General features: G+C 36.9%; 1 protein-coding gene across 2 annotated transcripts; it reads right to left on the minus strand.

Moving 5' to 3' along the window:
* Positions 1 to 4,630: 4,630 nt before the first annotated feature.
* LOC131953707 (uncharacterized) lies at positions 4,631 to 14,591 on the minus strand. 2 transcript variants are annotated; one of them, XM_059317035.1, is made up of 4 exons: positions 14,032 to 14,591; positions 11,341 to 11,412; positions 6,223 to 6,265; positions 4,631 to 5,237 (listed from the first exon to the last, which is right to left on the minus strand). In XM_059317035.1, exons 1-4 carry the CDS (start codon positions 14,437 to 14,439, stop codon positions 4,924 to 4,926), a joined length of 837 nt encoding a protein of 278 aa, XP_059173018.1. In that variant the 5' UTR covers positions 14,440 to 14,591; the 3' UTR covers positions 4,631 to 4,923. The 2 variants fall into 2 exon arrangements, with proteins under 2 accessions (XP_059173018.1, XP_059173017.1); XM_059317034.1 differs by having other exon boundaries at positions 4,631 to 5,252.
* Between the last annotated feature and the right edge of the window lie 2,180 nt (positions 14,592 to 16,771).

Below are 16,771 nucleotides of genomic sequence, written 5' to 3' on the forward strand. Positions count from 1 at the left end.
ATAATAAATAAAAAATAGCCTTTTATCAATCAATGCTAATTATAATATTCCAACAATAATGTACTCTTACACGTCTGCATAATTTGCATTCACATTTTGCTAATTATATTATTCCAACAATTATTCCGTCTTGCAGATTTTGCATTCACATTTTTAGCGTGAGTTCAATTTATTTTTAAAATACCTCCCTTGGCAAAATTACTAAACAGTTTAATTAGATTTTTCTAACCTACAGTTATTATGTTATTAAAATGTATCCACTTTTTCTAGGAATATTAACGAAAACTATATTTGACATTGATCCTTTTAATATGTTTTAGCAATGTGCGTGTATTTAATATCCTCTTTACGTTATGCAAAATTGTACAAACAGTGGAAATTGTAAAATAGCTCTATGCCGCTATATAAACAAACCCTACTCTAATACTTATAATAAGACACTGCGGTGCACTGAAAAGCACAGCATGGTGCGTAGTTTACTTTTATAGTCCCAAAATCTATAGCGATGACGGACGGACGGACGGAAGGAAGGAAGGAAGGAAGGAAGGAAGGACAGACACAGCCCGCTTATATTATAGACTAGCTGCATTCCGTGCTCCGCCACGGTAAATCTTTTTAAAATATACCAACTTTGGAACAGAACAGAACAAAACAAACAAAAACACAACACAAACACAAACAAAACACAACCACAACCACAACCACAACACAACCACATTACAACCACAACACAATCACAACACAACCACAACACAACAACAACCACAACACAACCACAAAACAACCACAACCACAACACAACCACAACACAACCACAACCACAACACAACCACAACCACAACCACAACCACAACCACAACACACGGTAAATCTTTTTTAAATGTACCAAGTTGGGAACAGAACAAAACTAAATATAACACAAACGAACGCAAAGACAAAAAAATAAAAACGAAAAAACAAACACAACACTCAACATAAACTCAATTTAAATGTAATCTTAAAGGCATATTGCTCACAGTCTATCCCGTAGCGCCAAATCGCGCCCTTTCCGAGCGCCGGCGGAGAATTTCGATTTACACCCTCCCACCTCCCTCAAACTTTCGATTTCCACCCTACCCCCCCCCCCCCTCTTGCTACGTTTCTGTTATAAAACCCCTAGCTTTTCCGCCAATAAATTAAAGGCAGTATTTAGAATATCCGTGTTTTACCGACCATATTGCACTTTATAAATTCATGCATTTTTTTCAGTACTTTTAAAAATTTACAATAAAGTTTCATGACTAAAACCATTGCGCACCTAATGAACGTGATGACTTAATATAGTAATGGAGAATAGTTGATTAAAAATTATAATTAGTAAACAGCACATTCAGTGAATAAAATAAATAAAAGATAGCCTTTTATCAATCAATGCTAATAATAATATTCCAACAATAATGTACTCTTACACGTCTGCATAATTTGCATTCACATTTTGCTAATTATATTATTCCAACAATTATTCCATCTTGCAGATTTTGCATTCACATTTTAAGCGTGAGTTCAATTTATCTTTGAATTACCTCCATTGGCAAAATTACTAAGCAGTTTAATTAGATTTTTCTACCGTACTGTTATTATGTTATAAAAATGTATCCACTTTTTCTGGGAATATTAACGAAAACGATATTTGACATTGATCCTTTTAATATGTTTTAGCAATGTGCGTGTATTTAATATTCTCTTTACGTTATGCAAAATTGTACAAACAGTGGAAATTATAAAATAGCTCTATGCCGCTATATAAACAAACCCTACTCTATTTTTTATAATAAGACACTGCGGTGCACTGAAAAGCACAGCATGGTGCGAATGTTTACTTTTATAGTCCCAAAATCTATAGCGATGACGGACGGACGGAAGGAAGGAAGGAAGGAAGGAAGGAAGGACAGACACAGCCCGCTTATATTATAGATTATTATATATATATATATATATATATATATATATATATATATATATATATATATATATATATATATGTGTGTGAGTGTATATATATATATATATATATATATATAAATATATATATATATATAAATATATATATATATATATATATATATATATATATATATATATATATATATATATATATATATATATATATATCTAAATATATATATATATCTATATCTATATATCTATATATATATATATATATATATAATTACTAGCTGTGCACTGTATATCATTCCTTCGCTATGATGTAAAATAAATTGAAAGTAGCACTCTGAAGAAATAAGAAAAAACACACAATGTAGGCCGACAAAACAAAAATTGTATCAATCTAAACAAAATACACACACTACAACCAAAAACAATGAACGTAACACAATCTGTTTTGTAATTCTTGTAAAAAAATTTCTTACATAATAATTCCTTGGAAATTATTTAAGACAAGTGAAATAGGGGAAATAATAACTCTCTTAATATAAATATGTATATATCTACACATTTAATTATAAATGTCAAAGCAAATAAATAATTACTTTACAATATAATGAAATTGTTTAACAAAATGTTTTTGTCTATAATCAGAATGAAATATATCGTCATCATAAATGCTAAAGTATTACAGCATAATGAAAGTTTTTGAAATCAGAGTTGGTGTAAAACCACGTTTTTCGATATAATAGAAAAACATTCAGAATAACAGCCTACATTTAACTAAATATCGGTCTTTTAGTTCAGATAATATATTTTTAATTAACTACTGCTTCTTTGTGTTCTTTAAAGATCATTTTTAACATAGTGATAGGTATGGGTTAGATCACTGTATTGCTCACACACCTTTTTACTGCCCGGTCACTTTAGGTCAATTATCCAACCCAGTGTATACCTAGGTGTGACATTAATGTCGCTCTACACAATTGTGGTGGTGAGGTGTGTGTGTGGGGGGGGGGGGGGTAGATTACCAACTCAGAGTGAACATAGCGTCAGTTTTTAGATGACTGTTCTAAACATACATATATATTACACATGTATACTGATTCAGAAATAGATTTAAATAAGTAGCAGTGGTATTATGACAATATTTTTTTTACACAGGGTCCATGAGGGAGGGGGGGGGGGTTGTAACTGTTTCATACAATTTGTAATCATATCACTATCGCCCAAACTGTAAGAATACTACTACCTCATCGTGATGACGTTGTTGACCGTGTCAAAATTTCCCCACCGCTACGCAGCTTGCCCATAAGTAAATTTAAATAGAGGTGCCACATCAGTTGTATTTGTTTCTGTATTGTAATTTTCTAAAAATTAATCACACGATTCAAACTGTAGATCTATATATAAATTAATTATGTGTGAAGTTTTATGTATAACATTTTCTAATGCAATTATTCGTAAGCAAATACATTATACAGTTGCCTTAAACTTAACACCCCTCTTGCCAAGTGGTACTACCGGTAGAGGATTTTTTAAAATTTCAATGCATCGTAATGGCTATTTTTAGAATGGCAAACTGATGCAGCTGTTAAACGTAGACACTACTAGACGAGTACAATAATGCTTAATTGCTGCATGAAAAGAAATCTTGTGATTTACATAGATGTGGCGCCAAAAAATATTTTTTAACAAATATCAATGTTTAAAACTTTGAGTTTAAAAAGTTTCTAAAAAGGCGCCACTTTGCTGAAAATGGCCAGAGGGGGAGAGGCCGCTCCCCCTGCTCCCCCCCCCCTTGCGTACGCTACTGAATTGGAGCCCATTGCGTTTTGCATCTTATGCCGGCCAGATAGCGCATGGGGGGGGGGGGAAAGATCTATTTCCGACTAGTCACTTCGTTTAAAAAATAAACTACAATAGAGTTGCATGACTTAAAACTATTTTGCACCAAATGAACATAATAATGCACGTATAAAGTGCGGAACTAGTAGTACAAGACTGCCTGCTAATTTCAGAAAGTTTTAATTCATTCATAAAAATTGCGCACCTAATGAACGTGTTAACGCGTATACAATAGTGCGGAATAGTTGGATAAGACTGCCTGCTATATTGGACACAATTTTAATGAATTCATAAAAAAGTACAAAATAAATGAGTTTTTTTAAAGGTATAGTAACAAATATACTACTATTTATATAACTATAAAGAAAATCGTGGGTCGCTTCCTAAATGTTAGTAAAAGTATCCAATAGATAATATAGCGACACTCGCTTTTCTTTATAGTTATATAAATAGTAGCGTATTGTATTACTATATATTTAAAGAAACTAATTTTTAGTGCATTTGCACATAAAAGTTTGTTATTAAAACGTTTTTTATGAATTTTTTTTAATGCAATCGAGTTGCATGGCTAAAAACCATTGCGCACCTAGTGAACGTGATGACGCTGTCTTATAGTGTGGAATAGTTTGTGGAATAGTTTGATGAGACAGCCTACTAATTTAGACAAAATTTCAACTAATTCATAAAAAAATAATTAGGCAACTAATTAAGTCAAATTGCATTGTCTTCATGTCTTGACCCACGTGCTAACGTGCCCGAAATTTTGCTCGGGCGTTTCAATCTGGACAGACTGACGACACATAGACAGACTGTCGACAGACAGAGGAAGCAAATAAAAGCTTATAAAAACTCTAGAGCTGTGTCTCAAACATTTTATTAAAAAATTCTTATAACATAATTAAATCTGCCTTAAACAAAACAACATTCTGGTGATGAGAAACAAAGTGAATGAAGCCATCGAAATCTTCTGTTGATGAACCAAGCAAGATCTTCTGTCAATGAACCAAGCAAGATCTTCTGTCAATGAAGCCAGCGAAATCTTCTGTCAATGAATACACCAAAATCCTCTATCTACGAGGACTACAAGACATTTGGTCAAGATATATACCAAAAACTTCTGACAATGAAGGTAGCAAGATTTCTATCAAACTAAAACCTCGTGTCGACAAATGACCAACAGAAGTGAAGATTGAGCAAAAAAAGGAAAAATGTCAGCAGTCGATCATCTGTTATGCGGCCAAAGCTGGAGCTGGGAGCCGGACAGCCAAGCTCCCGTCCTCGTTCAGAGACGAGTTTGTCGATGTTTCGCATGTTGACGTTAACGTCAGTGGCGGCTAAGGGCTCACCTAGTGCGTACTTCGATATGAGCTCACACAGGCTAAGGTCTCTGATACCGCTGAAGGATCTGTCGTTGAACTCAAAGAGGACGAACGTCAGAGGTGTGATTTCATTCTCCGGTACAACTATTTGATCAAAATCTGAGCAAGTAAGTAAAGAAGCCATTCAAAAGATAAATGAAATGGTCTCTGCATAATTCACACACACACACCTATATATATATATATATATATATATATATATATATATATATATATATATATATATTATATATAATTTATATATATATATATATATATATATATATATATATATATATATATATATATATATATATATATATGTATATATGTATATATATATATATATATATATATATATATATATATATATATATATATATATATATATATATATATATATATAAATAATATATAAAATAATAAAATAATATATATATATATATATAAATAATAAAGAAACTAAGAAAAAGACTGACATACAGACAAATAATCAGACATACAATCAGACAGACAGCCAAACAGATAATCAAACAGACAGACAGACAGACAGACAGACCGACAGACCGACAGACAGACAGACAGACAGACAGACAGACAGACAGACAGACAGACAGACAGACAGACAGACAGACAGACAGACAGACAGACAGACAGACAGACAGACAGACAGACAGACAGACAGACAGACAGACAGACAGACAGACAGACAGACAGACAGACAGACAGACAGACAGACAGACAGACAGACAGACAGACAGACAGACAGACAGACAGACAGACAGACAGACAGACAGACAGACAGACAGACAGACAGACAGACAGACAGACAGACAGACAGACAGACAGACAGACAGACAGACAGACAGACAGACAGACAGACAGACAGACAGACAGACAGACAGACAGACAGACAGACAGACAGACAGACAGACAGACAGACAGACAGACAGACAGACAGACAGACAGACAGACAGACAGACAGACAGACAGACAGACAGACATACTGACAGACAGACAGACAGACAGACAGACAGACAGACAGACAGACAGACAGACAGACAGTGCAAAGATCCAATGTCTTACTTACATCTAAAAACTTTCTTTATCTTCAGGTAGCAGGTTACATCAATCTAAACAACAAAATTAGTAAAGTTCTATCAACGTAAAGTGTAGACGAGCTCAAATCTATATATATAAAGCAAAGTGGTCAAGTGCCCGATAGGGCACTTCCCGGCGCCGCAGGCGCGTCAAATTTGGCACGATGGTGCCTTCGGGCGATAGAACACGAGGGCCGGTGACGGTTGGCCGAAAAATATACGGAGAGGGGGTCAAAACTGACCTCGACTGACCGGCGCCTTATATGGGCTATATTACGAAAAAAAATTTCCTCCGACGACCCCCCTTGATATTTTGTGAGGTGGTAGGAGAATGCCTTGGGGTGTCACAAAAAACTCGGCATATCTGGGAAAACTTCGTAAAGGGGTCAAAACTGACCAGTCGTATTTCCCTATATAATCTTTGTATTTTATTGGAAAAACAGAGGGTCATTTCAAAACGGATTTTAGGGCACTTACCTTCTTTACATCTGGCTAAGTTTTGGCATGCTTATAGGTAAATGGCTTGGCCGTAGGGCAGACATGTCGGTTTCACTCATAGCCCTCGACGAGGGCTAAAAAGTGACCGCGAGTGAAATTCTCTTGATATGAGCTCTATTACGAAAAAAAATTTCCTCCGACGACCCCCCTTGATATTTTGTGAGGTGGTAGGAAAACGCCTAGGGGTGTCACAAAAAACTCGGCATATCTCGGAAAAATCGGGAAGTGGGTCAAAACTGACCAGTCGTATTTCCCTATATAATCTTTGTATTTTATGGGAAAAACAGAGGGTCATTTCAAAACGGATTTTAGGGCACTTACCCTCTTTACATCTCGCTAATTTTCGGCATGTTTATAGGTAAATGGCTTGGCCGTACGGCTGACCTGTCAGTTTCATTCAAAGCCCTCGACGAGGGCTAAAAAGTGACCGCGAGTGAAATTCTCTTTATATGAGCTCTATTACGAAAAAAAATTTCCTCCGACGACCCCCCTTGATATTTTGTGAGGTGGTAGGAGAACGCCTTGGGGTGTCACAAAAAACTCGGCATATCTGGGAAAACTTCGTAAAGCGGTCAAAACTGACCAGTTGTATTTCCCTATATAATCTTTGTATTTTATTGGAAAAACAGAGGGTCATTTCAACGCAGGCTTTAGGGTACTTAAACTCAGTATATCTGGCTAAATTTTTGCATACTCTTAGGTCAATGGCTTGACCTTTAGGGAAAACTGTCGGTTTCACTCAAAGCCCTCGACGAGGGCTAAAAAGTGACCGCGAGTGAAATTCCCTTATATGAGCTCTATTACGAAAAAAAATTTCCTCCGACGACCCCCCTTGATATTTTGTGAGGTGGTAGGAGAACGCCTTGGGGTGTCACAAAAAACTCGGCATATCTGGGAAAACTTCGTAAAGCGGTCAAAACTGACCAGTTGTATTTCCCTATATAATCTTTGTATTTTATTGGAAAAACAGAGGGTCATTTCAACGCAGGCTTTAGGGTACTTAAACTCAGTATATCTGGCTAAATTTTTGCATACTCTTAGGTCAATGGCTTGACCTTTAGGGAAAACTGTCGGTTTCACTCAAAGCCCTCGACGAGGGCTAAAAAGTGACCGCGAGTGAAATTCCCTTATATGAGCTCTATTACGAAAAAAAATTTCCTCCGACGACCCCCTTGATATTTTGTGAGGTGGTAGGAGAACGCCTTGGGGTGTCACAAAAAACTCGGCATATCTGGGAAAACTTCGTAAAGCGGTCAAAACTGACCAGTTGTATTTCCCTATATAATCTTTGTATTTTATTGGAAAAACAGAGGGTCATTTCAACGCAGGCTTTAGGGTACTTAAACTCAGTATATCTGGCTAAATTTTTGCATACTCTTAGGTCAATGGCTTGACCTTTAGGGAAAACTGTCGGTTTCACTCAAAGCCCTCGACGAGGGCTAAAAAGTGACCGCGAGTGAAATTCCCTTATATGAGCTCTATTACGAAAAAAAATTTCCTCCGACGACCCCCCTTGATATTTTGTGAGGTGGTAGGAGAACGCCTTGGGGTGTCACAAAAAACTCGGCATATCTGGGAAAACTTCGTAAAGCGGTCAAAACTGACCAGTTGTATTTCCCTATATAATCTTTGTATTTTATTGGAAAAACAGAGGGTCATTTCAACGCAGGCTTTAGGGTACTTAAACTCAGTATATCTGGCTAAATTTTTGCATACTCTTAGGTCAATGGCTTGACCTTTAGGGAAAACTGTCGGTTTCTCTCAAAGCACTCGACGAGGGCTAAAATGTGACCGCGAGTGAAATTCTCTTTATATGAGCTCTATTACGAAAAAAAAATTCCTCCGACGACCCCCCTTGATATTTTGTGAGGTGGTAGGAGAACGCCTTGGGGTGTCACAAAAAACTCGGCATATCTGGGAAAACTTCGTAAAGGGGTCAAAACTGACCAGTCGTATTTCCCTATATAATCTTTGTATTTTATGGAAAAAAACAGGGTAATTTTAACACAATTTTTACGTTACTTAACCTCTGTACATCATGCTAATGTTTTGCATACACTTCTATAGATGACTAGGCCGTATGGAAAAACTGTTGGTCAGACTCAAAGCCCCCGACCAGTGCTAAAAGATGACCGCGAGTGAAATTCTCCTTATATGAGATATATATAAATAATTTGACGATCGATCCCGTTAATATTATTTGAGGTCGTAGACCGACCCTGGAGGGTAACAAAAAAACTTTAATTCCGTCGGAAAAAGCTATTGTAGTCGTTAAATATGTTTATATATCGTATTTTCTTATATAAGCATAGTAACTGTTTGTTTAAAAAAAAAGTAAACACAGAGATACGTCATTCGGTTAATTTCCAAGGGAGGTAACCTTTTTAAATAATTATTTTTCAAATAATTCTATACTATTTTAAACAGAAACAGAAAACGACAAAGTATAGCATTTGTTTTAGATAAAAATAAGTTATTAATTAAGCTACGTATCATAATTAAATAAAAAATTAATTTTAAAAGTCAATGTAATATAAATTATGAGATATACTGTTCATGGAACCTCTGTAGTTCTATTTCCATCTTAGTTATAAATTGCGTACTTTCGAACACTTTCTCTGAAAGTCTGCAAGCTGATGTTAAAGAGCATAGGCCTACAACATCTTCTCTAAAATTAGCATTACTGTTTACATTTAAGCACTCCACGCCTCATCCATCACCTAATAATTACTATTCAAATTATCAAATGTTTTTGAAAACCTAAGCGAAGCTAGGCAGTATGCCTAGTGTAATATATAAAGTTCAAATGGACTCTGAATGTGCTGGACAGATATGTATGTTTGCGAATGACATGCATATAGTAAAAATATAGTAAACAACTGGACTTGATCGACATTGAGATATATATTTTAGTGTTAATTTTTGTGTACTAAAATTGATGTCTAGAAAACTCAACATTGATTCTTTTTAAATTAAAATTTCATTTTACAATTTATCATTTTTAATTGACGTAAAGTGAAAAGAAAAAATCAAACTAAAAATATTACCGTTAAAAACAAAATTGTCTGAAAAATGTATTAAAATACAGCCTCTTTGTACCAATTACTTCCCCTGATAAATTACTTAAAAATTACATCAGAAACATTACTTTTATTACTTTCTCGTATACGAAGTATAGAGAAAGTATTGTAACCGTGCAAAAAAAAAATCGAGATTTTTGAAGATCTCGACGTTTTACACCTCCCTGAGTTGGAAAAACATAGTTTTGTCATCTTGTCCGTATGTCTGTGTGTGTGTTACAGCTAGGTTGATGAAATTTCATATCAAATTGGTAGTTCTGTTTCAACTTTTCAGCGATGTCCGATAACCGAAAGTGGAACTTATTATACTTTCAATTTTTCAAAAGCCTATAACTTGAGTACTATTTCGGATACATAAACGAAATTTTACATATAAGTAAAATATCTATTTCTCTGCCTTCTATCAAATTTTGAGTAATTTCAGTTGACCTGAAGTAGTAATTTACGCTGTTTCCGATTTCTCAAAAAAACGCATATGCTATTATAAAGTACTAATAATATTCCGCACTATTATACACAGATTGTTTGGCGTTCACTTGGTGCGCAATTCTTTTTTCAACAAGATTCTATTCTATTTTTAAAAGTTTAAGTAATTCAAAATGGATTAAAAATCATGTCTATATCCCGAGTTGCCATCCCCCATAGTGTTATATAAGAATATTCGAGAGAGTTTAGGGGAGATCACTGCCGGTTTATTTTAGTTTGTTGCTGCTGGAAAAAAAAGATTGCTTAAATTTAAGGTGCTAGGTAAAAATAGGTATTTTAAATACTATCTTTTATTTATTTTATACACTGAATGTACATTTTAATAAATATTATTTTTAATGAATAACAGTTTAGAAGCCGTTCCTAAAGATCATCTGTGTACGTTTATCTTTCCGTTTGAGTTATTGATTGCGTTTAAGTTTTTGTTTATGTTCGCGTTTATGTTTATATTACAATGTGCTCATGATTGCGTTTATGTTCATGTTTGCGTTTTTGTTTATAATGTTTATACCATAAATGAACTGTTTACTAGCTATTGTATTAATCAATATTTTTTAAGAAGCTGTTCATAAATGTCCTCATGATGTTTTCGATTACGTTCATACTTTCGTTAGCATTATTGTTTGCGTTAATGTTTGCGTTTAAGTTTTTCAAGTAAGTCAAGTAAGTAAACGTAAATGGTACTTAAGTTATTGGCTTTTGAAGAACAGGAAGTAGAGTAAGTACCAGTTCAGGTTATGTAAAATAGCTCAAAGTTGCTAGGAAACTAAAAAAAAATAATTTTAATATTTATGTTTGAAATTGCTTTAAAATAACTGAAAGGGTACTCGTTCACAGACACCCAGACAGACAGTCAAAATTGCAAAACCAAGTTTTTTCGACGGAGACGTGTAAAATCTTGATTTTTTTTGCTCGATTAGTCCTCTACACTAAATTTGCGATAAAGTAGGGAGGTGTAAAATTGCTAAAAGCGTCAATGTTTTATTTTGATTTTTATGCACAATACTTCCTAAATACTCCATAAACGACACTGTAAAAAATTACCTCTGCTTCCAACAGCCAGACAACTTGACCATTCAAACTGTTGTAGCCATACATCAAGGTCTTGTTTGGGCGCTAAAGATGTTGATAACAAAGTTTAGGGCTCATCATTTATAACGTTCACAAATAATTTGGAATATTAGGCTGCGTGTGACGTCATTATATTTGGTGGGTTCAGCTATATTTGACAATCTGTGACGTTAGGGAGGGAAAAGGAGATAAAGATTATTAAAAATCATGACGTCACTTATGGCATGGATGATCCCAGTGACCGCTGAGTTGGTTTTTTTTTGTTTGCTCGTCTAAATTTTACTTCTTTTATTTTAATTTGAAGTACTTCAATATGTGGTGAATCTTATCGACCCGAACAACCCAGTACACCCGCTTCCACAAATTCGATCTTTTTACACCCTCTCCTTTTCCCACATCCGAATGACGTCAAAAACGATGCCTCCTTGTGTCTTTGAAAAAAAAAAACAGCACGACAGAAGGTTAAGCTAATGGGTGAGGGGATCCGGACAAAAAGTCGACATGGACAAAAGGCCGACATGGACAAAAGGTCGACACGGACAAAAGGTCGACATGGACAAAAGGCCGATAAGACAGACAAAAGGCCGACAAGACAAAAGGCCGACTGCCAAAAGGCCGACAGGACAAAAGGCCGACAAGTTTTATAAATCACAAACAACAATTACAGGCATATTTAATATCTAAAATATGTAATTATATACGACTTTTTAAGTTTCTAATAAGTATTCTTAGGTACATACAATAGGATAAAATAAAGCACACGATGTAACCAATTATTTGTTGCCGATATATTACTCCTTATATAGGGAAATCACAGGGGTAAGTTTACACAAAAAACAAAAATAACGTACCGATTTCGGCAAACTAGTATAAAAATCACAAAAGAATTTATGAATCCAATGAATATAATTTACACTTTTTTTTTCACGCAATTAGCAATGGACGAAACTAAAATATAATTCTGTCTGTATTAAACATGTAGTCTAGTCAAAGCACGCGATTGTTCTACTTCATTCGGTTTCTTTGATTGCTTTACAAAATATGGTGGTAACGCCACCTGTCTGTTTATTCTTTGTACACTCCCGTCATCTCCAGTCGCATGGGCCCCATAGTTCACCTTATAAGGATCGCAACTAGCATTGTCTCTTGACGTTCCACCTTGTTGCATGTGGGCGATGATGCCGGCGGCTTTTGACTTTGTTCTTTGATGGTCGTCTCACCTCGATTACATAGAAGGAGCTATGAAAGACAGCAGTGACAGCATTTCGCAATATTTAGGTGTTGATCGCTTGACCGATGGTTCACCTTATAAGGATAGAAACTAGCACCGTCTCTTCTCTTGAACGTTTCACCTTTTTTATGCCTTATTTCGATGGTTGTCAAGATAGGAGCTTTGCAGGAACACATATTTGCGATATTAGTACGTTTTATGCTTGTCGGCCTTATGGCTTGTCGGCCTTATGGTTTGTCGGCTTTATGGTTTGTCGGCCTTATGGTCTGTCGGCCTTATGGCTGTCTGCCTTATGGCTGTCGGCCTTATGTCCTGTCGACCTTTTGGCTGTCGGCCTTTTGTCCATGTCGGCCTTTTGTCCGTGTCGGCCTTATGTCTTGTCGGCCTTTTGGATGTCGGCCTTTTGTCCTACACCCTGGGTGAGCAATACATTCGCTCATTGGGTTAGGGTTAGGGTTAAAGATGGTCCCAGAACTTGACACTACATTGCCATTGTAAAGATGGTCCCAGAACTTGACACTACCTTGCCATTGTAAATATGGTCCCAGAACTTGACACTACATTGCCATTGTAAATATGGTCCCAGAACTTGACACTACATTGCCATTGTAAAGATGGTCCCAGAACTTGACACTACTAAAGTACTGGTTAAAATTTGACACTACTATATTACTGGTCAAAAGACGACGCTACTATATTACTGGTCAAAAGACGACGCTACTATATTACTGGTCAAAAGACGACGCTACTATATTACTGGTCAAAAGACTACGCTACTATATTACTGGTAAAAAAACTACGCTACTATATTACTGGTCAAAAGACGACACTACTATATTACTGGTCAAAAGACTACGCTACTATATTACTGGTCAAAAGACGACGCTACTATATTACTGGTCAAAAGACTACGCTACTATATTACTGGTCAAAAGACGACGCTAGTATATTACTGGTCAAAAGACTACGCTACTATATTACTGGTCAAAAGACGACGCTACTATATTACTGGTCAAAAGACTACGCTACTATATTACTGGTCAAAAGACGACGCTACTATATTACTGGTCAAAAGACGACGCTACTATATTACTGATCAAAAGACTACGCTACTATATTACTGGTCAAAAGACTACGCTACTATATTACTGGTCAAAAGACGACGCTACTATATTACTGGTCAAAAGACGACGCTACTATATTACTGGTCAAAAGACGACGCTACTATATTACTGATCAAAAGACTACGCTACTATATTACTGGTCAAAAGACTACGCTACTATATTACTGGTCAAAAGACGACGCTACTATATTACTGGTCAAAAGACGACGCTACTATATTACTGGTCAAAAGACGACGCTACTATATTACTGGTCAAAAGACGACGCTACTATATTACTGATCAAAAGACGACGCTACTATAGTACTTACCAAAGATGTGGAGACGTACAGTGATGGGTGTGGAGGTCTAACAAACTCCTGACCCTTGATGGTCACGTGACAGGGCAGAGGCCCCACGGGGTCTGGATAGATGAGCTGAAGGTTGCACATCTGCTGTGGGCGACTCTTGATGCAGGAGTAGTCGACTGGATTCAAGACTGGCTTTCTTGTTGGATTCACGGCTGGAGTAGTTTCGACCGGATTAGCTGTAGTTTCGACCGGATTAGCTGTAGTATGGACTTGAGGTAATGTAGGTTCGACTGAGGTAGTTGTAGTTTCGACTTGAGTGGTCGTAACTACATCAGCATCAGTTACTTCCCCAGGGACTGCACCCGTGACAAGCAGAGGCATGACTGTTAGGGCTAGAAGGCTCGTTTGAAAAAATCTTTTGACTTTCATCTTCACTCTCTGGTCATCGATTCATATTTCCACGTCTGTAGCTTGAGGCGCCAGTTATTGAAAGGCTCGGTCAAAGTTCACACACCAATCCCTCAAACATAGGCACAAATGGTGTCTCTGTGAAGGACGGACTAGTGGGAGACAGGCACATTGTCAAAATCTTGACTTGATCGCCATTGTGTCATATTTTTAAAGGGTTAATTTGTGCACTAAAATTTAAATGGATGACTAGAAAACTCAATATTGATCATTTTCAAAATACATTTTTATATTATAGCTTTACATTTTAATTGACTTAAAGTGCAAAGAACAAAAGCAAACTATATTACCCTTCACAAAAATTATAATTTAGTCTTAAAATGTATGCAAATTACAGAACTTTGTATAAATTACTTACACACACACAAACACAGACAGGCTCACTCACAGACATACAGAAAGACTCACACACACAGACACATGCAGACACAGTCACATATACACTCAAATACAGTCACACAGTCACACGCACATACATACATACATGCATACATACATACATGCATACATACATACATACATACATACATACATGCATGCATACATACATATTTACATACATACATACATACATACATACATACATACATACATACATACATACATACATACATACATACACACACACACACACACACACACACACACACACACACACACACACACACACACACACACACACACACACACACACACACACACACACACACACACACACACACACACACACACACACACACACACACACACACACACACACACACACACACACACACACACACACACACACACACACACACACACACACACACACACACACACACACACACACACACACACACACACACACACACACACACACACACACACACACACACACACACACACACACACACACACACACACACACACACACACACAGACAGACAGACAGACAGACAGACAGACAGACAGACAGACAGACAGACAGACAGACAGACAGACAGACAGACAGACAGACAGACAGACAGACAGACAGACAGACAGACAGACAGACAGACAGACAGACAGACAGACAGACAGACAGACAGACAGACAGACAGACAGACAGACAGACAGACAGACAGACAGACAGACAGACAGACAGACAGACAGACAGACAGACAGACAGACAGACAGACAGACAGACAGACAGACAGACAGACAGACAGACAGACAGACAGACAGACAGACAGACAGACAGACAGACAGACAGACAGACAGACAGACAGACAGACAGACAGACAGACAGACAGACAGACAGACAGACAGACAGACAGACAGACAGACAGACAGACAGACAGACAGACAGACAGACAGACAGACAGACAGACAGACAGACAGACAGACAGACAGACAGACAGACAGACAGACAGACAGACAGACAGACAGACAGACAGACAGACAGACAGACAGACAGACAGACAGACAGACAGACAGACAGACAGACAGACAGACAGACAGACAGACAGACAGACAGACAGACAGACAGACAGACAGACAGACAGACAGACAGACAGACAGACAGACAGACAGACAGACAGACAGACAGACAGACAGACAGACAGACAGACAGACAGACAGACAGACAGACAGACAGACAGACAGACAGACAGACAGACAGACAGACAGACAGACAGACAGACAGACAGACAGACAGACAGACAGACAGACAGACAGACAGACAGACAGACAGACAGACAGACAGACAGACAGACAGACAGACAGACAGACAGACAGACAGACAGACAGACAGACAGACAGACAGACAGACAGACAGACAGACAGACAGACAGACAGACAGACAGACAGACAGACAGACAGACAGACAGACAGACAGACAGACAGACAGACAGACAGACAGACAGACAGACAGACAGACAGACAGACAGACAGACAGACAGACAGACAGACAGACAGACAGACAGACAGACAGACAGACAGACAGACAGACAGACAGACAGACAGACAGACAGACAGACAGACAGACAGACATATATACATACATACATACATACATACATACATACATACATACATACATACATACATACATACATACATACATACATACATACATACATACATACATACATACATACATACATACATACATATTAATACATACACATACATACATACACATACATACATACACATACATACATACACATACATACATACACATATATACATATTACATACATATTACATACATACATATCACATACATACATATCACATACATACATACACACACATCCATCCATCGATC

This window comes from Physella acuta, unplaced genomic scaffold (genome assembly GCF_028476545.2).
Source record: "Physella acuta isolate Inbredline_101_S28 unplaced genomic scaffold, ASM2847654v3 ptg000941l, whole genome shotgun sequence".
NCBI classification, from domain to species: domain Eukaryota; kingdom Metazoa; phylum Mollusca; class Gastropoda; family Physidae; genus Physella; species Physella acuta.